This window comes from Carcharhinus amblyrhynchos, chromosome 23 (assembly GCF_965287045.1).
Source record: "Carcharhinus amblyrhynchos chromosome 23, sCarAmb.v2.hapA, whole genome shotgun sequence".
Classification (NCBI taxonomy): Eukaryota; Metazoa; Chordata; class Chondrichthyes; order Carcharhiniformes; family Carcharhinidae; genus Carcharhinus; species Carcharhinus amblyrhynchos.
Window position 1 is genome coordinate 8844190 of NC_137346.1, and position 15319 is coordinate 8859508.

General features: G+C 49.4%; 1 protein-coding gene across 2 annotated transcripts in view; it reads left to right on the plus strand.

Moving 5' to 3' along the window:
• Positions 1-15319, plus strand: part of LOC145357422 (aldehyde dehydrogenase, dimeric NADP-preferring-like) — a 33614-nt gene that overhangs the window by 16822 nt on the left and 1473 nt on the right. For both annotated transcript variants that reach the window (XM_080210750.1, XM_080210749.1), the window contains exons 4-10: positions 575-660; positions 3726-3934; positions 5165-5282; positions 8250-8391; positions 10303-10469; positions 12911-13010; positions 14570-14802. In XM_080210750.1, the coding sequence (XP_080066876.1) occupies positions 575-660; positions 3726-3934; positions 5165-5282; positions 8250-8391; positions 10303-10469; positions 12911-13010; positions 14570-14757 (1010 nt within the window). In that variant the 3' untranslated portion in view covers positions 14758-14802. The remainder of the gene's footprint in view (positions 1-574; positions 661-3725; positions 3935-5164; positions 5283-8249; positions 8392-10302; positions 10470-12910; positions 13011-14569; positions 14803-15319) is intronic.

Sequence of the window (15319 nt, forward strand, 5' to 3'; positions counted from 1 at the left end):
AAAGATAAAAGCACCTATTGTGTGCCGGATTCTCCAACCTCGCTCACAGGCAGGACTCTCCAGTCCTGCTGCTGTGAATGAAGATTTGGCTGAGTGTCAAACTCTCTGATCTTGCTGGCAGTGGGGGACGGGGTGTCCCACGTCAGAGAATTCCAGACAATATCCATCTTCCTAACCCTGAATGTTAGCGGGTATGTGGCACATGTGAATTTCTAGACAAAATTGTGGTTGAGAACACATCATTCTGCACTATAACTGGTAGACGCAACCAAGATAGATTCCATGGATTTCACAACAATCCCAAAAACTACATAGTCTGTTGGGTCTTGGAGTTTTCAATGGCAAGGGAAGTCTGAGTGTCATGACGTCCGTCTATCTTGATAAGTACATAAGGGAGAAAGGAATAGAAGGAAAAGGTGATAGATATGGATGAGGTCTGGTTGGAAGGACATCCATATGGGACTCACCAGCTCAGATATATTGGGCTGAATGTTCTGTTTCTGTGCTGTATTTTCCACATAATACTTTGCCTGTTGCCAAAGTGATTACTTTTGTGTTACGACTCCGTTCTCAGGGAATGCTGTTGTCCTGAAGCCGTCTGAAGTGAGCTGGAATACGGCCCAGTTACTGGCGGAACTCCTCCCTCAGTACTTGGACAAGGTGAGTACAGACTGGGGGGAGGGGCGTTAGTGATGGGAACACATCAAGAAAACTGATTCGACACTGAGGACTGTTGTGTCATTGGCTTAGACACTGGACAAGGCACCAATCACTCATAAGGGATTGGGTAAACACATGAAGGGGTCATTCAGTAAGGGGTGGGACGGTGGGACAGTGGTTAGTGCTACTGCCTCACAGCACCAGAGACCCAGGTTCAATTCTGGCATTGGGTGACTGTCTGTGTGGAGTTTGCACATTCTCCCCGTGTCTGCTTGGGTTTCCACTGGGTGCTCTGGTTTTCTCCCACAGTGCTAAGATCTGCAGGTTAGGTAGATTGGCCGCGCTAAATTCTCCCTTTGTGTCAGAAGATGGGTAAATAAGGTGGATTACCCGTGGTAAATGCATGGGCTTACGGGGATAGGGCAGAGGGGAGGGTCAGGGTGGGATGCTCTCTTGGAATGTTGGTGCAGACTTGACGGGCCGAATGGCCTCTTTCTGCACTGCAGGGATCCTATGATTAGTTAGATGAGAACAGTAGTATTTGTGTAGAAGATATCAGAACCGTGTTTTTTTTTGGACGAATCAAATCAGCAAATTGAGGGATAAATTAGAAGGCAGCTCCTCAAATCGATAGTGTATCAAAGTAAACGGAATCGCTAACTAAAACTGAAACATCAAAATAAAGTCTGATTAAAGGGCTCGATAATAAACCCCAGTCCCTATGGTGCCCGCTGGGCATGGAAAGCCTCGATCATGCCAGCGGACGCTGTCTGTTCCCTTTCCAGGAACAGCCGGTTGTGAACATAACGGGGCAGACAGTGGGGACTGTAGCTTCTGACCGTGAAGATGTCTCCCTGACGACCGCCGCTATTCCGGATCGGGGGGGGGAGGATGTGGCTCAAAGCAATCGAGCTTCGGACTTTTATCGAGTCCTGGTAAAGGACGGGCGATGGCAAGAAGGAATTACAAAGATTCCTCTGGTCTAAAAACAGGAGCTGCACCCGGTGGAAGAAATCCATCGCCAAGGCTCACCATCCAGGCGAGGGAATCAATGAAAAGGTATCGCTGCAGGGTCTGAAGGGAGAAGGTCACAGTCTGGGTGCGAAGGCACACCAGCGTCTGACCACCCTCCCTAAGTGGGAGACGCAGAATCTCAGCGGTGACCCAGTGCAGCATTTTGTCCCAGAAGTCAACGGCCAACTTTCGTATTTTTTGTGACAAATTCTAGGGGGGAGAGGGGTCAAAGTGACCAGCTGGTATGACGGAATGGAGGCTGGTACGATGGAATGGAGGCTGGTATGACGGGATGGAGGCTGGTATGACGGAATGGAGACTATCAGCTGTTTTATGACCAACTCTTGCGCTGTGCGTGTGCGCTCTGCTCAAAGCAAAAGTGAAACTAAGACTGGATCACATGACACCTTTCCCTTCTAATGATATCATGGGAAATTTGTCCAATGTTTAACATCACTCGCCCGCGCTGCTGCTGCTCTTGAGGGAGAACTGAGGTGAAATTGTGTCAATACAAGTTTGCCTTTCTTGAACTGCTGCAGGTGCAGCACGGTGGCACTGTGGTTAGCACCGCTGTCTCAGCGCCAGGAACCTGGGTTCGATTCCGGGCTTGGATCATTGTGTGTGTAGAGTTTGCACATTCTCCCCGTGTCTGTGTGGGTTTCCTCCGGGTGCTCTGGTTTCCTCCCACACTCCAAAGATGTGCCATGCTAAATTGACCCTTCGTGTCAGGGGGACTAGCAGGGTAAATACATGGGATTATGGGAATCGGAACTGAATGGGATTGTGGTTGGCACAGGCTCGATGGGCCGAATGGCCTCCTTCTGCACTGTAAGGATTCTATATGACCCACTTCAGAGAGTAGTCAAAATTCAACCATGTGAGCCTGTGGCTGGAGTCTCACATTGTCGCAGTCAAGGTCAGGGTGATGAGTATCCTTCTCTAAAGGATGTTAATTGGGTTTTTGCGACAACTGAAAAACTTTACAGTCATTTTTTCCTGATGTCAGCTTTCGATTTCCCACATTTTGATTTTTCCCTCAGCCTGGCTGAATGGGATTTGAACCTAATGCGTGTTTTCAGGATTAATCGTCCAGTAACTGCATAAGGGATAAAACGTTTACCAGAACTTTTGATCTTCAGTCACTGGAATTTACAAGAGTGAGAGGGGATCTCATAGAAACCTCTCAAATTCTAACAAGACCAGGCTGGGTAGATATAGGAAGGATGTTCCTGATGGTAAGGATGTCCAGAACCAGGGCTCACAGTCTATGGATTAAAAAAAACACCATAGAACCCTACAGTGCAGAAAGAGGCCCTTCGGCCCAAAGAGTCTGTACCGAACACAATCCCACCCAGGTCTGACCCCCATGTCCCTACGTATTATTACCCGCTAATCCCTCAAACCGAAGCATCTTAGGACACTAAGGGGCAATTTTAACATGGCCAATCCACCTAACCCGCACATCTTTAGACTGTGGGAGGAAACCAGAGCACCCGGAGGAAACCCATGCAGACACGAGGAGAATGTGCAAACTCCACACAGACAGTGACCCGAGCCAGGAACCGAACCCAGGTCCCTGGAGCTGTGAAGCAGCAGTGCTAACCACTGTGCTACCGTGCCACCCCACAAGGGGTAAACCTTTTCGGACTGAGATGAGGAGAAATGTCTTCACCCAGAGAGTGGTGAGCCTGTGGAATTCACCAACACAGAAGGTAGTTGATGCCAAAGCATTGTCTGTTTTCGAGAAGGAGTTAGTTATAGCTCTTGGGATAAAGGGGATCAAAGGATATGGGAAAGGTTGGATGATCAGCCAGGATTGTACTGAATGGCAAAGCAAGCTGGAAGGGTGGAATGGCTTCCTCCTGCTCCTATTTTTCTGTTTCTGTATGGAGCTGTGGCACGGATCTACCTGAATGTTGGAGTAAGTTTGAAGGGCGGGGTGGCCAAACCACACCCCCTGTTGAGCGATTGACAGTATAACTGTGATCCTTGGGGGAGGGTAAAGTGATTTGATTGTGATTTTTCTATCTTTACACACCCTCCTCCATTAGGACCTCTACCCAGTCATCAATGGAGCAGTGGAGGAGACGACGGAACTCCTAAAGCAGCAGTTTGATCACATCTTCTTTACGGGCAGTACCAGCATTGGCCGGATTGTAATGGAGGCTGCGGCCAAACACCTGACCCCCGTGACCCTGGAGCTTGGAGGCAAAAGTCCCTGTTACGTCGACACTGACTGTGATCTGGACGTCGCCTGCAGGTTGGTTTCTGGTTGCAGAGTTGTCACGCCTGCTGCAGCAAGTGGTGGCACAGTGGTTAGCACTGCTGCCTCTCAGCGCCAGGGACCCGGGTTCGATTCCCGGCTCGACTCCCGTCTGTGCAGAATCTGCATGTTCTCCCCGTGTCTGCCTGGGTTTCCTCCAGGTGCTCCAGTTTCCTCCCACAGTCCAAAGATGTGTGGGTTAGGTGGATTGGCCATGCTAAATTGCCCCTTAGTGTCAGGGGGACTAGCTAGGTTTCCTCCCACAGTCTGAAAGATGTGCTGGTTAGGGTGCATTGACCCAAACAGGGTGTGTGGCAACCAGAGGAATTTCACAGTAACTTCATTGCAGTGTTAATGTAAGCCATACTTGTGACTAATAAATAAACTTTAGGGTAAATACATGGTTATGGGGATAGGGCCTGGGTGGGATTGTGATCAGTGCAGACTCGATGGGCGGAATGGCCACCTCCTTCACTGTAGGGATTCTATGATTCTATGACTGAATATGGGTTTGAGGTTCATATATTTGTAGAGGGAGTGTAGAGCAGTGTAGAGGGAACATTACTCTATCCAACCTGTGTAGAGCTTGCTATATTCTGTTCCCTGTCTAGTTCTCCCCATAACCCACTATCAAACCCATGCTATGTCCATATTGAGAGTGTATGGGCAGGGGTGGCACCGTGGTTAGCGCTGCCGCCTCACAGTGCCAGGGACCCATAATTGATTCCTGGCTTGGATCACTGTCTGTGTGAAGTCTGCATGTTCTCCCAGTATCTGTATGGGTTTCCTTCAGGTGCTCCGGTTTTCTCCCACAGTCTGAAAGACGTGTTGATTGGGCACATTGGCAGTGCTAAGTTCTCCCTCAGTGTACCCGAACAGGCACCAGAGTGTGGCAACTAGGGGATTTTTGCAATAACTTCATTGCAGTGTTAATGTAAGCCGACTTGTGACACTAATAAATCTGGTGCACAAAGAGGAGAATAAACTTCTTGAATGCTGTAAACATTCTGCAGTTATAGACTCGGAGGTGAACAGCACGGAAAGAGGTCTTTCGGCCCATTATGTCCATGCTGGCCATCTCTCACCCATTTCTCCAGCACTTAGTCCGTAGCCTGGTATGCTGCAGCATTTCATGTTGATTTTCAGGTTCTAAGAGCATAATTTGAATTCTAAAAACATTACGCTGGGATAAGATCGCTTTGTGAATTACTTGTTTATTCTTTGTAGACGTATTGCATGGGGACGATTCTCTAACTGTGGACAGACCTGTATCGCTCCAGATTACATCCTGTGTGATAAAAGTATCCAAGATGCCGTGGTGAAGAAGATCAGCACATATCTCTCTGTGAGTTAAGAAGAGGGTCGGTGCCAGTGGGCAGTGGGGGTTGGGTCATTTACACAGATACCTGACTCTCCAGGGAGACCGGGGATATGGAGGAAAGGCAGGAAAATGGGGTTGAGGCCACAGTCGAATCATCGAATCTGACAGTGCAGAAGGAGGCCATTCAGCCCATCAAGTCTGCACAGACCACAATCCCACCCAGGCCCTATCGCCATAATCCCATGCATTTACCCTAGCTAGTCCCCCTGATACCATAAAGGGCAATTTAACCTGGTCAATCTACCTAACCTGCACATCTTTGGACCATGGGAGCACCTGCAGGAAACCCACGCAGACACGGGGAGGACATGCAGACTCCGCACAGACAGTGGCCCGTGCTTGGAATTGGACCCAGGTTCCTGGTGCTGTGAGGCAGCAGCACTAACTGCTGTGCCACCAGATTATGGAATGTGGAGCAGCTTGATGGCAGTGTCAACATGTCAGGTGGGATCTGAAAGATCCATTTCAGATGGGAGTTGTCCTTGGAAGTGAGGCGTGGATAGAGGATTGGCTGTCAAATAGGAGGCAGAGAGTGGGGGTCAATGGGTGCTATTCGGATTGGCGGTTGGTGACTAGTGGAGTGCCCCAGGGGTCGGTGCTGGGGCCTCAGCTATTTACCATTTATATAGATGATCTGGAGGAGGGAACCGAGTGTAGGGTGTCGAAATTTGCTGATGACATCAAGATTGGTGGAACGGCAAATTGTGCGGAGGGTGTGGAGAGTCTGCAGTAGGATCTAGATAGGCTGGGCGAATGGGCCAGGAACCGGCAAATGGAATTTAATGTTGGCAAATGTGAGGTGGTCCACTTTGGTAGGAATAATGGTAGGAAGGACTATTACTTAAGTGGTGAAAAGCTGCAGCAGGCGACGGTGCAGAGGGACCTCGGGGTCCTTGTGCATGAGTCGCAAAAACCCAGCCTGCAGGTGCAGCAGGTGGTCAGGAAGGCGAATGGGATGCTGGCCTTCATAGTGAGGGGGATTGAATATAAAAGTAGGGAGGTCTTGCTGCAGCTGTATAGGGCACTGGTGAGGCCGCAGCTGGAGTACTGTGTGCAGTTTTGGTCGCCGTACTTACGCAAGGATATTTTGGCCTTGGAAGGAGTGCAGAGGAGGTTTACTAGGCTGATACTGGAGTTGAGGGGGTTGAACTATGAGGAGAGGCTGAATAAACTAGGCTTGTACTCGTTAGAGTTTAGAAGAATGAGGGGAGATCTCATTGAGACGTATAAGATGTTGAATGGGATGGATAGGATAGAGGTGGAGAGGCCCTTCCCACTCAGAAAGGACAGTAGGACTAGGGGGCACAGCCTCAAGATAAAGGGGGGGGTAGTTTAGAACAGAGTTGAGGAGGAACTTCTTCACTCAAAGGGTGGTGAATCTCTGGAATTCTCTGCCCGTTGAAGTGGTGGAGGCTGCCTCGCTAAATATTTTTAAGACGCGGGTTGATGGGTTTTTGATAAGTGAGGGGATTAAGGGTTATGGGAAGAGGGTGGGAATGTAGAACTGAGCCACGACAGATCAGCCATGATCTTATTGAATGGCGGGGCAGGCTCGAAGGGCTAGATGGCCTACTCCTGCTCCTATTTCTTATGTTCTTAGGCCTCCTGACACTCACACCTTCGGGCACCCTCGGGCCTCCTCACACTCACTCGCTCCAGTCTCTGTGTTGAGGAGCCGGCAGGGGGTGTGATAACTCTGCAGTCGGGGTTTAAATCTCAGCGTTGACACGATGCTGTAACAATTGTGGTGTTCTGTCGGTTCTTGAGGATATATTGGAGAATGACAACACAAATAGGCCCAGCCAGTCTGTGTTAGTGTTTATCCTTCACACACATCCTTATCCCATGTGCCTGACCTTTATCCCCTCACTTTTCCCTTTAAACCATTTTTCAAACCTCTTCCTAAACATTGATGCTCCTGATCCCATCACTAACTCCACCAGTGACCCCAAAACCATCACCTGTGTCTAACAAACAGCTCTCCCCCCCGCCCCCCCCCACCGCCCCGACTCATTCAGTTTAACTTGATTCTCATTTCCCTCATTTCACCCACGGGAATTTGCCAGTTTCCACCAATCCCGTCTCGTCATAATTTTAAACCAATCTCCTCCGTGATGTGTGTTGGATTGAACAGGGTCCCAGTGTCTGGACTATCTGTGGACTGTCTGCTGTGGCAGTCTTTGGGCGGCAGGGGTTCACCAAGGCTGCTCACTGCCACCTTCTCGAGGGTCATTAGGGATGGGGATGGGTGATGAATGTTGGCCGTGCCAGCGAAGCCCACATCCCGGGATCGAATACAAGGAATGGCCACCAGTTACTCGCCCTCAGGGAATGGAATTGGGAATGAGATTGTGTGAATGGGAAAGGATGGTGGGTGCCCTGTGTTGTTTTATGGGGTCCCCGGGCTGTGGGCATTGCTGGGAGGTGGGCATTTACTCACCAGCCAGAGATGCTTTTGAGAAGATGATGGGCTTCCTTCCTGAGGCTTTTGAGGTAATAAATTGCTGGCAGCTGATTGGTTCACACGACCATCTCAAGGGTCAGTTAAGGGTCAAGCGTGTTGGTGCGTGTCTGGAATCATGTAAAGTCCCAGACTGGGGAAGGATGGCACCTTTCCCTCCGGGGAACACATTAGTCAACCAATCGGAGTTTTCCAGCAATCCAACAGCTTCATCCTCACTCTTCCCGATTTTTGTTCAATCTAATTCCCAGAATTTTAATGTGGAATTCCAACTCTCCCAATGCTGAGGGGAATGGAAGAACTTGATACAAAACTCTAACGTGTGTGGAATCACCCGTCTTGTGTCTAATTCCTTCCTATTGATCCAATCAATTAGACGTCCCCCCGACCCCCCAAAACCAACGTTGCGGCATCAAGATGGCCATTGGAGTGTTTCCCTGTCTGACCATTCCTTACTCGGTCTGTTCCAGGAATTCTACGGAGCTGATCCCCAGAAATCCCCGGATTATGGACGTATTGTCAACCAGCGACATTTTAAGAGGCTGATGTCTTTGCTGGAGGGAGCGGACGTTGCGTACGGTGGTCAAAGTGATGAAGAGAATCTTTACATAGGTATTGGAGAGGCTGTGGGGGGTGGGGGGGGTGAAGTGTGGCCATTAACCCAGCTGCTCTGGGACTTTCGTATCAATATCGGGACGATGCAGGCTGGATGAATATTATCTCATGGAACCGAGGTGATCTCTGTCACACTCTTCATAACTCTCTCTTTTTCTTTTAAAATGCATTACAGCCAATAAATTCATAGACGTTTACTGCACAGAAGGAGGCCATAAGGCCCATCTAGTCTAGACTGGCTCTCCATAGATAAGTCATAGAATCCCTACAGTTCAGAATGAGGCCATTCGACCCATCGATCATAATCCCACCCAGGCCCACATATTTATCCTGCTAACTCCCCTGTCTCTAGGATCAATTTAGCATGTCCAATCAGCATAAAGCGCACATCTTTGGACTGTGGGAGGAAACCGGATCACCCGGAGGAAACCCACGCAGATACGGGGAGAATGTGCAGACTCGAGGCCGGGAATTGAACCTGGGCCCCTGGCTCTGTCAGGCAGCAGTGCTAACCACTGTGCCACCGTGCTGCTCAGTCCAGTCAGTCCCATCTGCCTCCACTCTTATCCCTGTAGCCCTGCAAGGTTAATTCCTTCAGGTGCCTGTCTATTGAAATGAATTGATTGCCCACGAGGGAGACAGCGAGTTCCAGGTCCTTCCCACTTTACAAACAAACAATTCTTCCTCAAATTCCTCCTGCATCCCTTTCCCAAAACCTTGAATCTGTATTTGTTAATCCTTATATCCACAGCTGATGGAGGTCTTGGGAAGGGTGGGGAGTGGGGGTGGGGGCAGGTGTCCAGGTTGGAGCACAGCCTGAGGGTGCGCTAGGCTGTGGATCGGAGATGGGAGAAAGAGTAGAAAGCTGGATATTGTTCACCGACAGCTGAACTTTAATATCCTCTCACTCCCATATTCTATTCCCCATATTTATATCGGTGACTTCTCCCTGGAAAAGAAGCAGGGACTGGGTTTTCCACATCCCATCCTGCTAATGTCCCAGTGCTGAGCATTCTGATACGGAGAGGCGCACAGACATAGGAACAGGGAGTGGGAGGAAGCCATTCAGTTCCTCCAGCCTGCCATTTAATAAGGTCGCGGTTATTCTGACTGTAATCTCAAATCTGCATCCCGTCTCCCAACAGCCCACTGCCCACTCACTCAACTTATTGATATCTTTCTGTAGCCTCCTTATGTTCTCTTCACAACTTACTTTCCATCTCTCTTTGCGTCATCAGCAAATTCCACAACCAACCCTTCATGCAAATTATTTATATAAATTGTAAACAATTGAGATCCCAGCACAGATCCCTGTGGCGCACCACTTATTACATCTTACCAACCTGAAAAAGACCCACTTGTGCCTACTCTCTGCTTCCTGTTCACCAGCCAATCTTCTATCCGTGCCAAAATGTTGCCCCTTATACCAGGAACGTTTACTTTACACAATAACCTTTTGATGTGGCACTTCGTCAAATGCCCTTTGGAAATCTAAGTCCAGTACATCCACTGGTTCCCCTTTATCCACAGCACCTGTTACTTCCTCAAAAAACTCCTATACGTTGGTTAAACATGATTTGCCTTTCACAAAACCATGTTGACTCTGCCTGAATAAGCTCAAGGTAATCCAGTGCCCTGCTATAACCCCTTTCATAATGAATTCTACCATTTTCCCTGTGACAGATGTTAAACTAACTGCCCTGTAGTTTCTGACTTTCTGTCTCTCTCCTTCGTTGAATAATGGAGTTACATTTGCTATCTTCCAATCTAATGGGACCTTCCTGAATCTAGAGAGCTTTGGGAAATTGAAATCAATGCAGTAACTATCTCACCAGACACTCATTTGGTCACTGATTGGAGACAACTCCTTCAATTACTAAACGGAGCCTCTTGTTGATATTTGCTCAGCTCCCACAATCGTCAGGGACACGGATCCCGACTCCAAGATCATGCAGGAGGAGATCTTTGGCCCCCTGCTGCCGATAGTCACGGTCGGTAGTGCCGACGAGGCCATTAGCTTCATCAACAAGAGGGACAAGCCTCTGGCTTTCTACGTCTTCTCTCACAGCAAGAAGGTGAGGATTGCAGCCTCTGGGGCTGTTTGGTGCGTTGGTCTCTGAGACGGGAACCCTCTGGCTGCTCCCTTCCCTTTCGCAGTTTGACGTGTATCTCTCTCTGCGTTTTCTTTGAACTAATTGTTGTCACGGTGCGCGCAGAACCGGGGAGACGGTTCATCCAGTGAGTGGCCAACACAGTCACACCAGGAACAGGCTCCAGTGGGTCTGTGAAGAGCTACCTGATCTGGGTCTGGCCCCGTGTCTCAGGCGCGCTGGGTTAGAACATTACAGCACAGTACAGGCCCTTCGGCCCTCAATGTTGTGCCGAGCTATGTTCAATCCCAAGATCAAGCTATCCCACTCCCTATAATCCTGGAATGCTCCATGTGCCTATCCAATAACTGCTTGAAAGTTCCTAAGTGTCCGACTCCACTATCACAGCAGGCAGTGCATTCCACACCCCAACCACTCTCTGAGTGAAGAATCTACCTCGGACATCCCTCCTATATCTCCCACCATGAACCTTATAGTTATGCTCCCTAGTAACAGCTACATCCACCCGAGGAAATAGTCTCTGCACGTCCACTCTATCTATCCCCCTCATCATCTTATAAACCTCTATTAAGTCGCCTCTCACCCTCCTCCACTCCAAAGAGAAAAGCCTCAGCTCCCTCAACCTTTCCTCAGAAGACCTACCCTCCAAACCAGGCAGCATCCTGGTAAATCTCCTCTGCACTTCCTCCAATGTTTCCACATCCTTCTTATAGTGAGGTGCCCAGAACTGAACACAATATTCCAAATGTGGTTTCACTCTCGCCCGGGTGAGAACGGGACAAATTAACCAGGGTCCCTCCCCTCACACAGTCCGTGCTGAGTGAGCCGCGCTCGATTATCCTGGAGATTCCCTGTCCGATTCCGAATGGAGAATCAATGGGGATCTGAGACCTGGTGAACTGTAGTCACAACAAGGATGGAATTCCTTCAGGAAAGGTGGGAGGTGGGGAATTTGAGCTTTTGGAAGTTGTGTTTGAACCTTCCAAACCCTTCAACCGAGAGGACAGGTCACCAACACTTCCCAGGTCTCCCTGGAAGGCTGATTCATGGTGGCCATCCTCAGAACCTCCCATTGAGAGAGAATTTTACCTCCAACTTCCAGCCTCACTGCAGCGAGCCGGCTGAGATCAGGAACTGACTGAAGGAACTGTTCCTGTGAACTCCAATACGTGACGCTGCTACGCAGCCTTCATTTAATCCGGTTTCTTCTACTGGTGCTCCCGCTGATCCTGGACGTGCTGTGAAATGAACCGAGGCCTGGGTGAAAATCCTGGGAGACGGGATAGCAGTGGCTCTCTGACACCGGCTGCTGTGAGATGGACCGTGGTGACGGTGTGAGATACCGGGCCTGGTCACGTTTAGGAGCTCCTGCCTTCAGCCATATCCATCCTGAGCTCAGGAATTCCCAACCCCTCCTCCCACCCCCAGCCCAAACTACTGCCTCCCCTCCATCTCCCCCAAACCATTGCCCACTCCCACCCCCCTCTCTGACTCTTGTAATGCTGTTTAAAGCTCATGTCCGTGACTAATATTTTGCTCGCTTGTTGTGTTGCTCGGTCTGTTTCTGTATCGTTTGGATGATTTACAATGTTAAAGTTGTGATTATAACTGTGTGAGGTTTTATTAATCCACGTTCCGACAGTAGCGCTGTTTAACGTTGGGGAAACAGGTGTAACTTTTTGTATTCACTGACCCGATGTCAGTGTCACCGGCCACACCAGTTTTAACACCCTGGAGAACGTGCTGGTGAACCTTGTTGAAATGCTGCAGTCTGTGTGGTGTAGGTACTCCCACGGTGCTGTTAGGGAGGAAGCTCCAGGATTTTGACCCAGCGACGGTGAAGCAATGGCGGTATTATTCCAAGTCAGGGTGTTGTGCGCTTTGAGTGTTGGTGTCCCCGTTGTATCTTTCCAGCTAATTGAGGTCCAGGGTTTAGAAGGTGCGGTGAGTGGGGCCTTGGTGAGTGGCTGCATTTTGTACATGGTACACACTGCGTGTGGTGGTGATGGAAGGAATTCCAATAAACCCAAGGCTGTTTTGTCTTGGATGGCATTAAGCATCTTGGGTGTTGTTGGAGCTGCACTCGTGCAGAGTATTCCATCAGACCCCTGACTTGTGCCTTTTGGAGATGGTGGACAAGCTTCAGAGAATCAGGAGGTGAGTAACTCACCAGTCCATGGTTGATTGGTCACACCACATTGAACTGAATGTCAGGGAGATTAGCAGGGTAAATATGTGGCGTTACAGGGATAGGGCCTGGGTGGGATTGTGGTTGGTGCATACTCGATGGGCTGAATGGCCTCCTCCCTGCCCTGGAGGGATTCTATGATTCAACTGGTAATCTGGAGCCAACTGGATTGTTCAATGCTACAAACTGAAGATTTTTTCTGCCTCTCTTTCTGCAGCTAATAAAGAGAATGATCGCAGAGACTTCCAGTGGTGGAGTAACTGTAAATGACTGCATGATCCATTACACTGTCGACACCTTGCCGTTTGGGGGTGTTGGTGAGTCCAGAACGTTTGTTTACATTTCTGACTCTCCTGCAGGGAGGGTCGGACTGAATGAGACACGTTGGAAAGAGGAGAACAAGATCCTTTGGTAAAAGGCATCCTTGGTTCTCGCTGCAGGACTGGTTCCCCATGTTAATACCTACACGGACAGTAAATAGTTTCTCAACACCAGGTTAAAGTCCAACAGGTTTATTCAGTAACAGAGCAGGTGATTTAAGGGGCAGCGCTCCAAAAGCTCGTGCTACCAAATAAACCTGTTGGACTTTAACCTGTTGTTGTGAGACTCCTTACTGTGCCCACCCCAGTTCAATGCTGGCAACTCCACATCATGGCTATCTACACGGAAGCCATCCTTGTGTGCAGGGGGTCGGAGAACATTTTTATTCTTTCAATTACTGGGCGAACACTAGTTTGAGGGAGAGCAGGGAAGTGTTCGAGTCAGTATTTCCCCCTCAATCCATATCACAGATAGTGACAATACCACTGCATCTCATTTGCATTATGTCATGAAGACTCTGAAATTATCTGGTAACTAGCTAGGGGGATTAGTGAGGTTACGGGGATAGGGCCTGGGTGGGATTGCAGTCGTTGCAGACTCGATGGGCCGAATGGTCCCCTTCTGTGCTGTAGGGGTTCTATGATTCTATGGTAATTGGCCCCAGCATTTCCTGTGTTACCACAGTAGCTTTCCTTTCCCCTCGTCCCTCCGTTTCACTTCCCCTTTTCAGTGGGATTGCAGGGTGTGACACCAGAGTCAAGGAGAGAGAGGACAGAAAGCTTTACCGTTTATACGTGAGAGAGTTCGGCTCCTACCATTTATTCCCAATGTTTATTGGGCAGAAACATTTGCTGTGGTAATCCAGACACCTTCAGCTGTTTACCCATCCCGCTCTGGAGTTGGGAATCTGATGGGAGTGAGTTTGGTTTCTCCAGGAATGCTGTCAATCCAGCTGTTGGCGTTCGCTCCAGCTGTTGGCGTTCGCTCCAGCTGTTGGCGTTCGCTCCAGCTGTTGGCGTTCGCTCCAGCTGTTGGCGTTCGCTCCAGCTGTGGGATGCCCGGTTGCAGAAGGCATTTTCTGAATGGGAGCTCAGAACTGTGGACAGAGTCGCTCACAGAATAAAAGCAGGGGAGGAAGGCCATTCTGCCCATTCTAGCTCATCCAACTTTGGGAAGGCAGGGAATGGAGGGGGGACCTGTAGAGCTGGCATCAACTGATACGGCCAAGTGCTTCCTGGAATTCCCCAGGGTTAGAAAACATCTTCCAATCCCAATCCCACTTTATCCTCTGAAAAACCCACCCTGAATCTCTAATTGACCTGAGCCTGCGTTGACGTAACAATGAAACTTTTGTGATCTTAAAGGAACTGAGCTCCATGTTCTCAGCATGAGGTCTTTCTGACGATGGGTCCCACAGAAGCCACGCTGGTGTTTTTTAATGTGGGGTTACGGGGATAGGGCCTGGGTGGGATTGTGGTCGGTATAGACTCAATGGGCCAAATGGCCTCCTTCTGTACTGTAGGGGTTCTATGATCCCTCTGATCTTTCCCCCCAGGTAAAAGTGGCACAGGGGCGTACCACGGCAAATGCACCTTTGAGACATTCAGCCATCGCCGTGCTTGTGTGGTGAGGTCGCTGGGTTTTGAGAAGATGAACAATGTCCGCTACGCGCCAGCCACTGACTCGAAGCAAAAGATGACCCTGTGGGTGATGAATAAACGTGGAGGATGCACAGTAATGTGACTCGTTGGCGACTGTTGTACTGGGAACACTGGGTTCCAATGCCAGGTAGGTCTTTCTCATTTATTCTCTGGGTTTGAGCAAGAGCAGCATTGATTAACCATCCCTAGTTCCCTCTTGGGAAGATGGTGGTGATCGGCTGCCTTGAACTGCCGCAGGTTCAGCCGTGGAAATTATTCCCACAATACTGTTCAGCAGAGAGTCCCGGGATTTTGACCCAGTGACTGTAATGGAACAGTGGCTGTATTCCCACGTCAGGAAGACCAACACAATGTTAGCATTCATGTCGAGAGGGCTAGAATACAAGAGCAGGGATGGATTTCTGAGGCTCTATAAGGCTCTGGTCAGACCCAATTTGGAGGATTGTGAGCAATTTTGGGCCCCATATCTAAGGAAGGCCTTGGAAAGGATCCAGAGGAGGTTCACAAGAATGATCCCTGGAATGAAGAGCTTGTCGTATGAGAATTGTTGAGGACTCTGTGTCTGTACTCGTTGGAGTTTGGAAGGGTGAGGGGGAGATCTTATTGAAACTTATAGGATACTGCGAGGCCTAGATGGAGTGGAG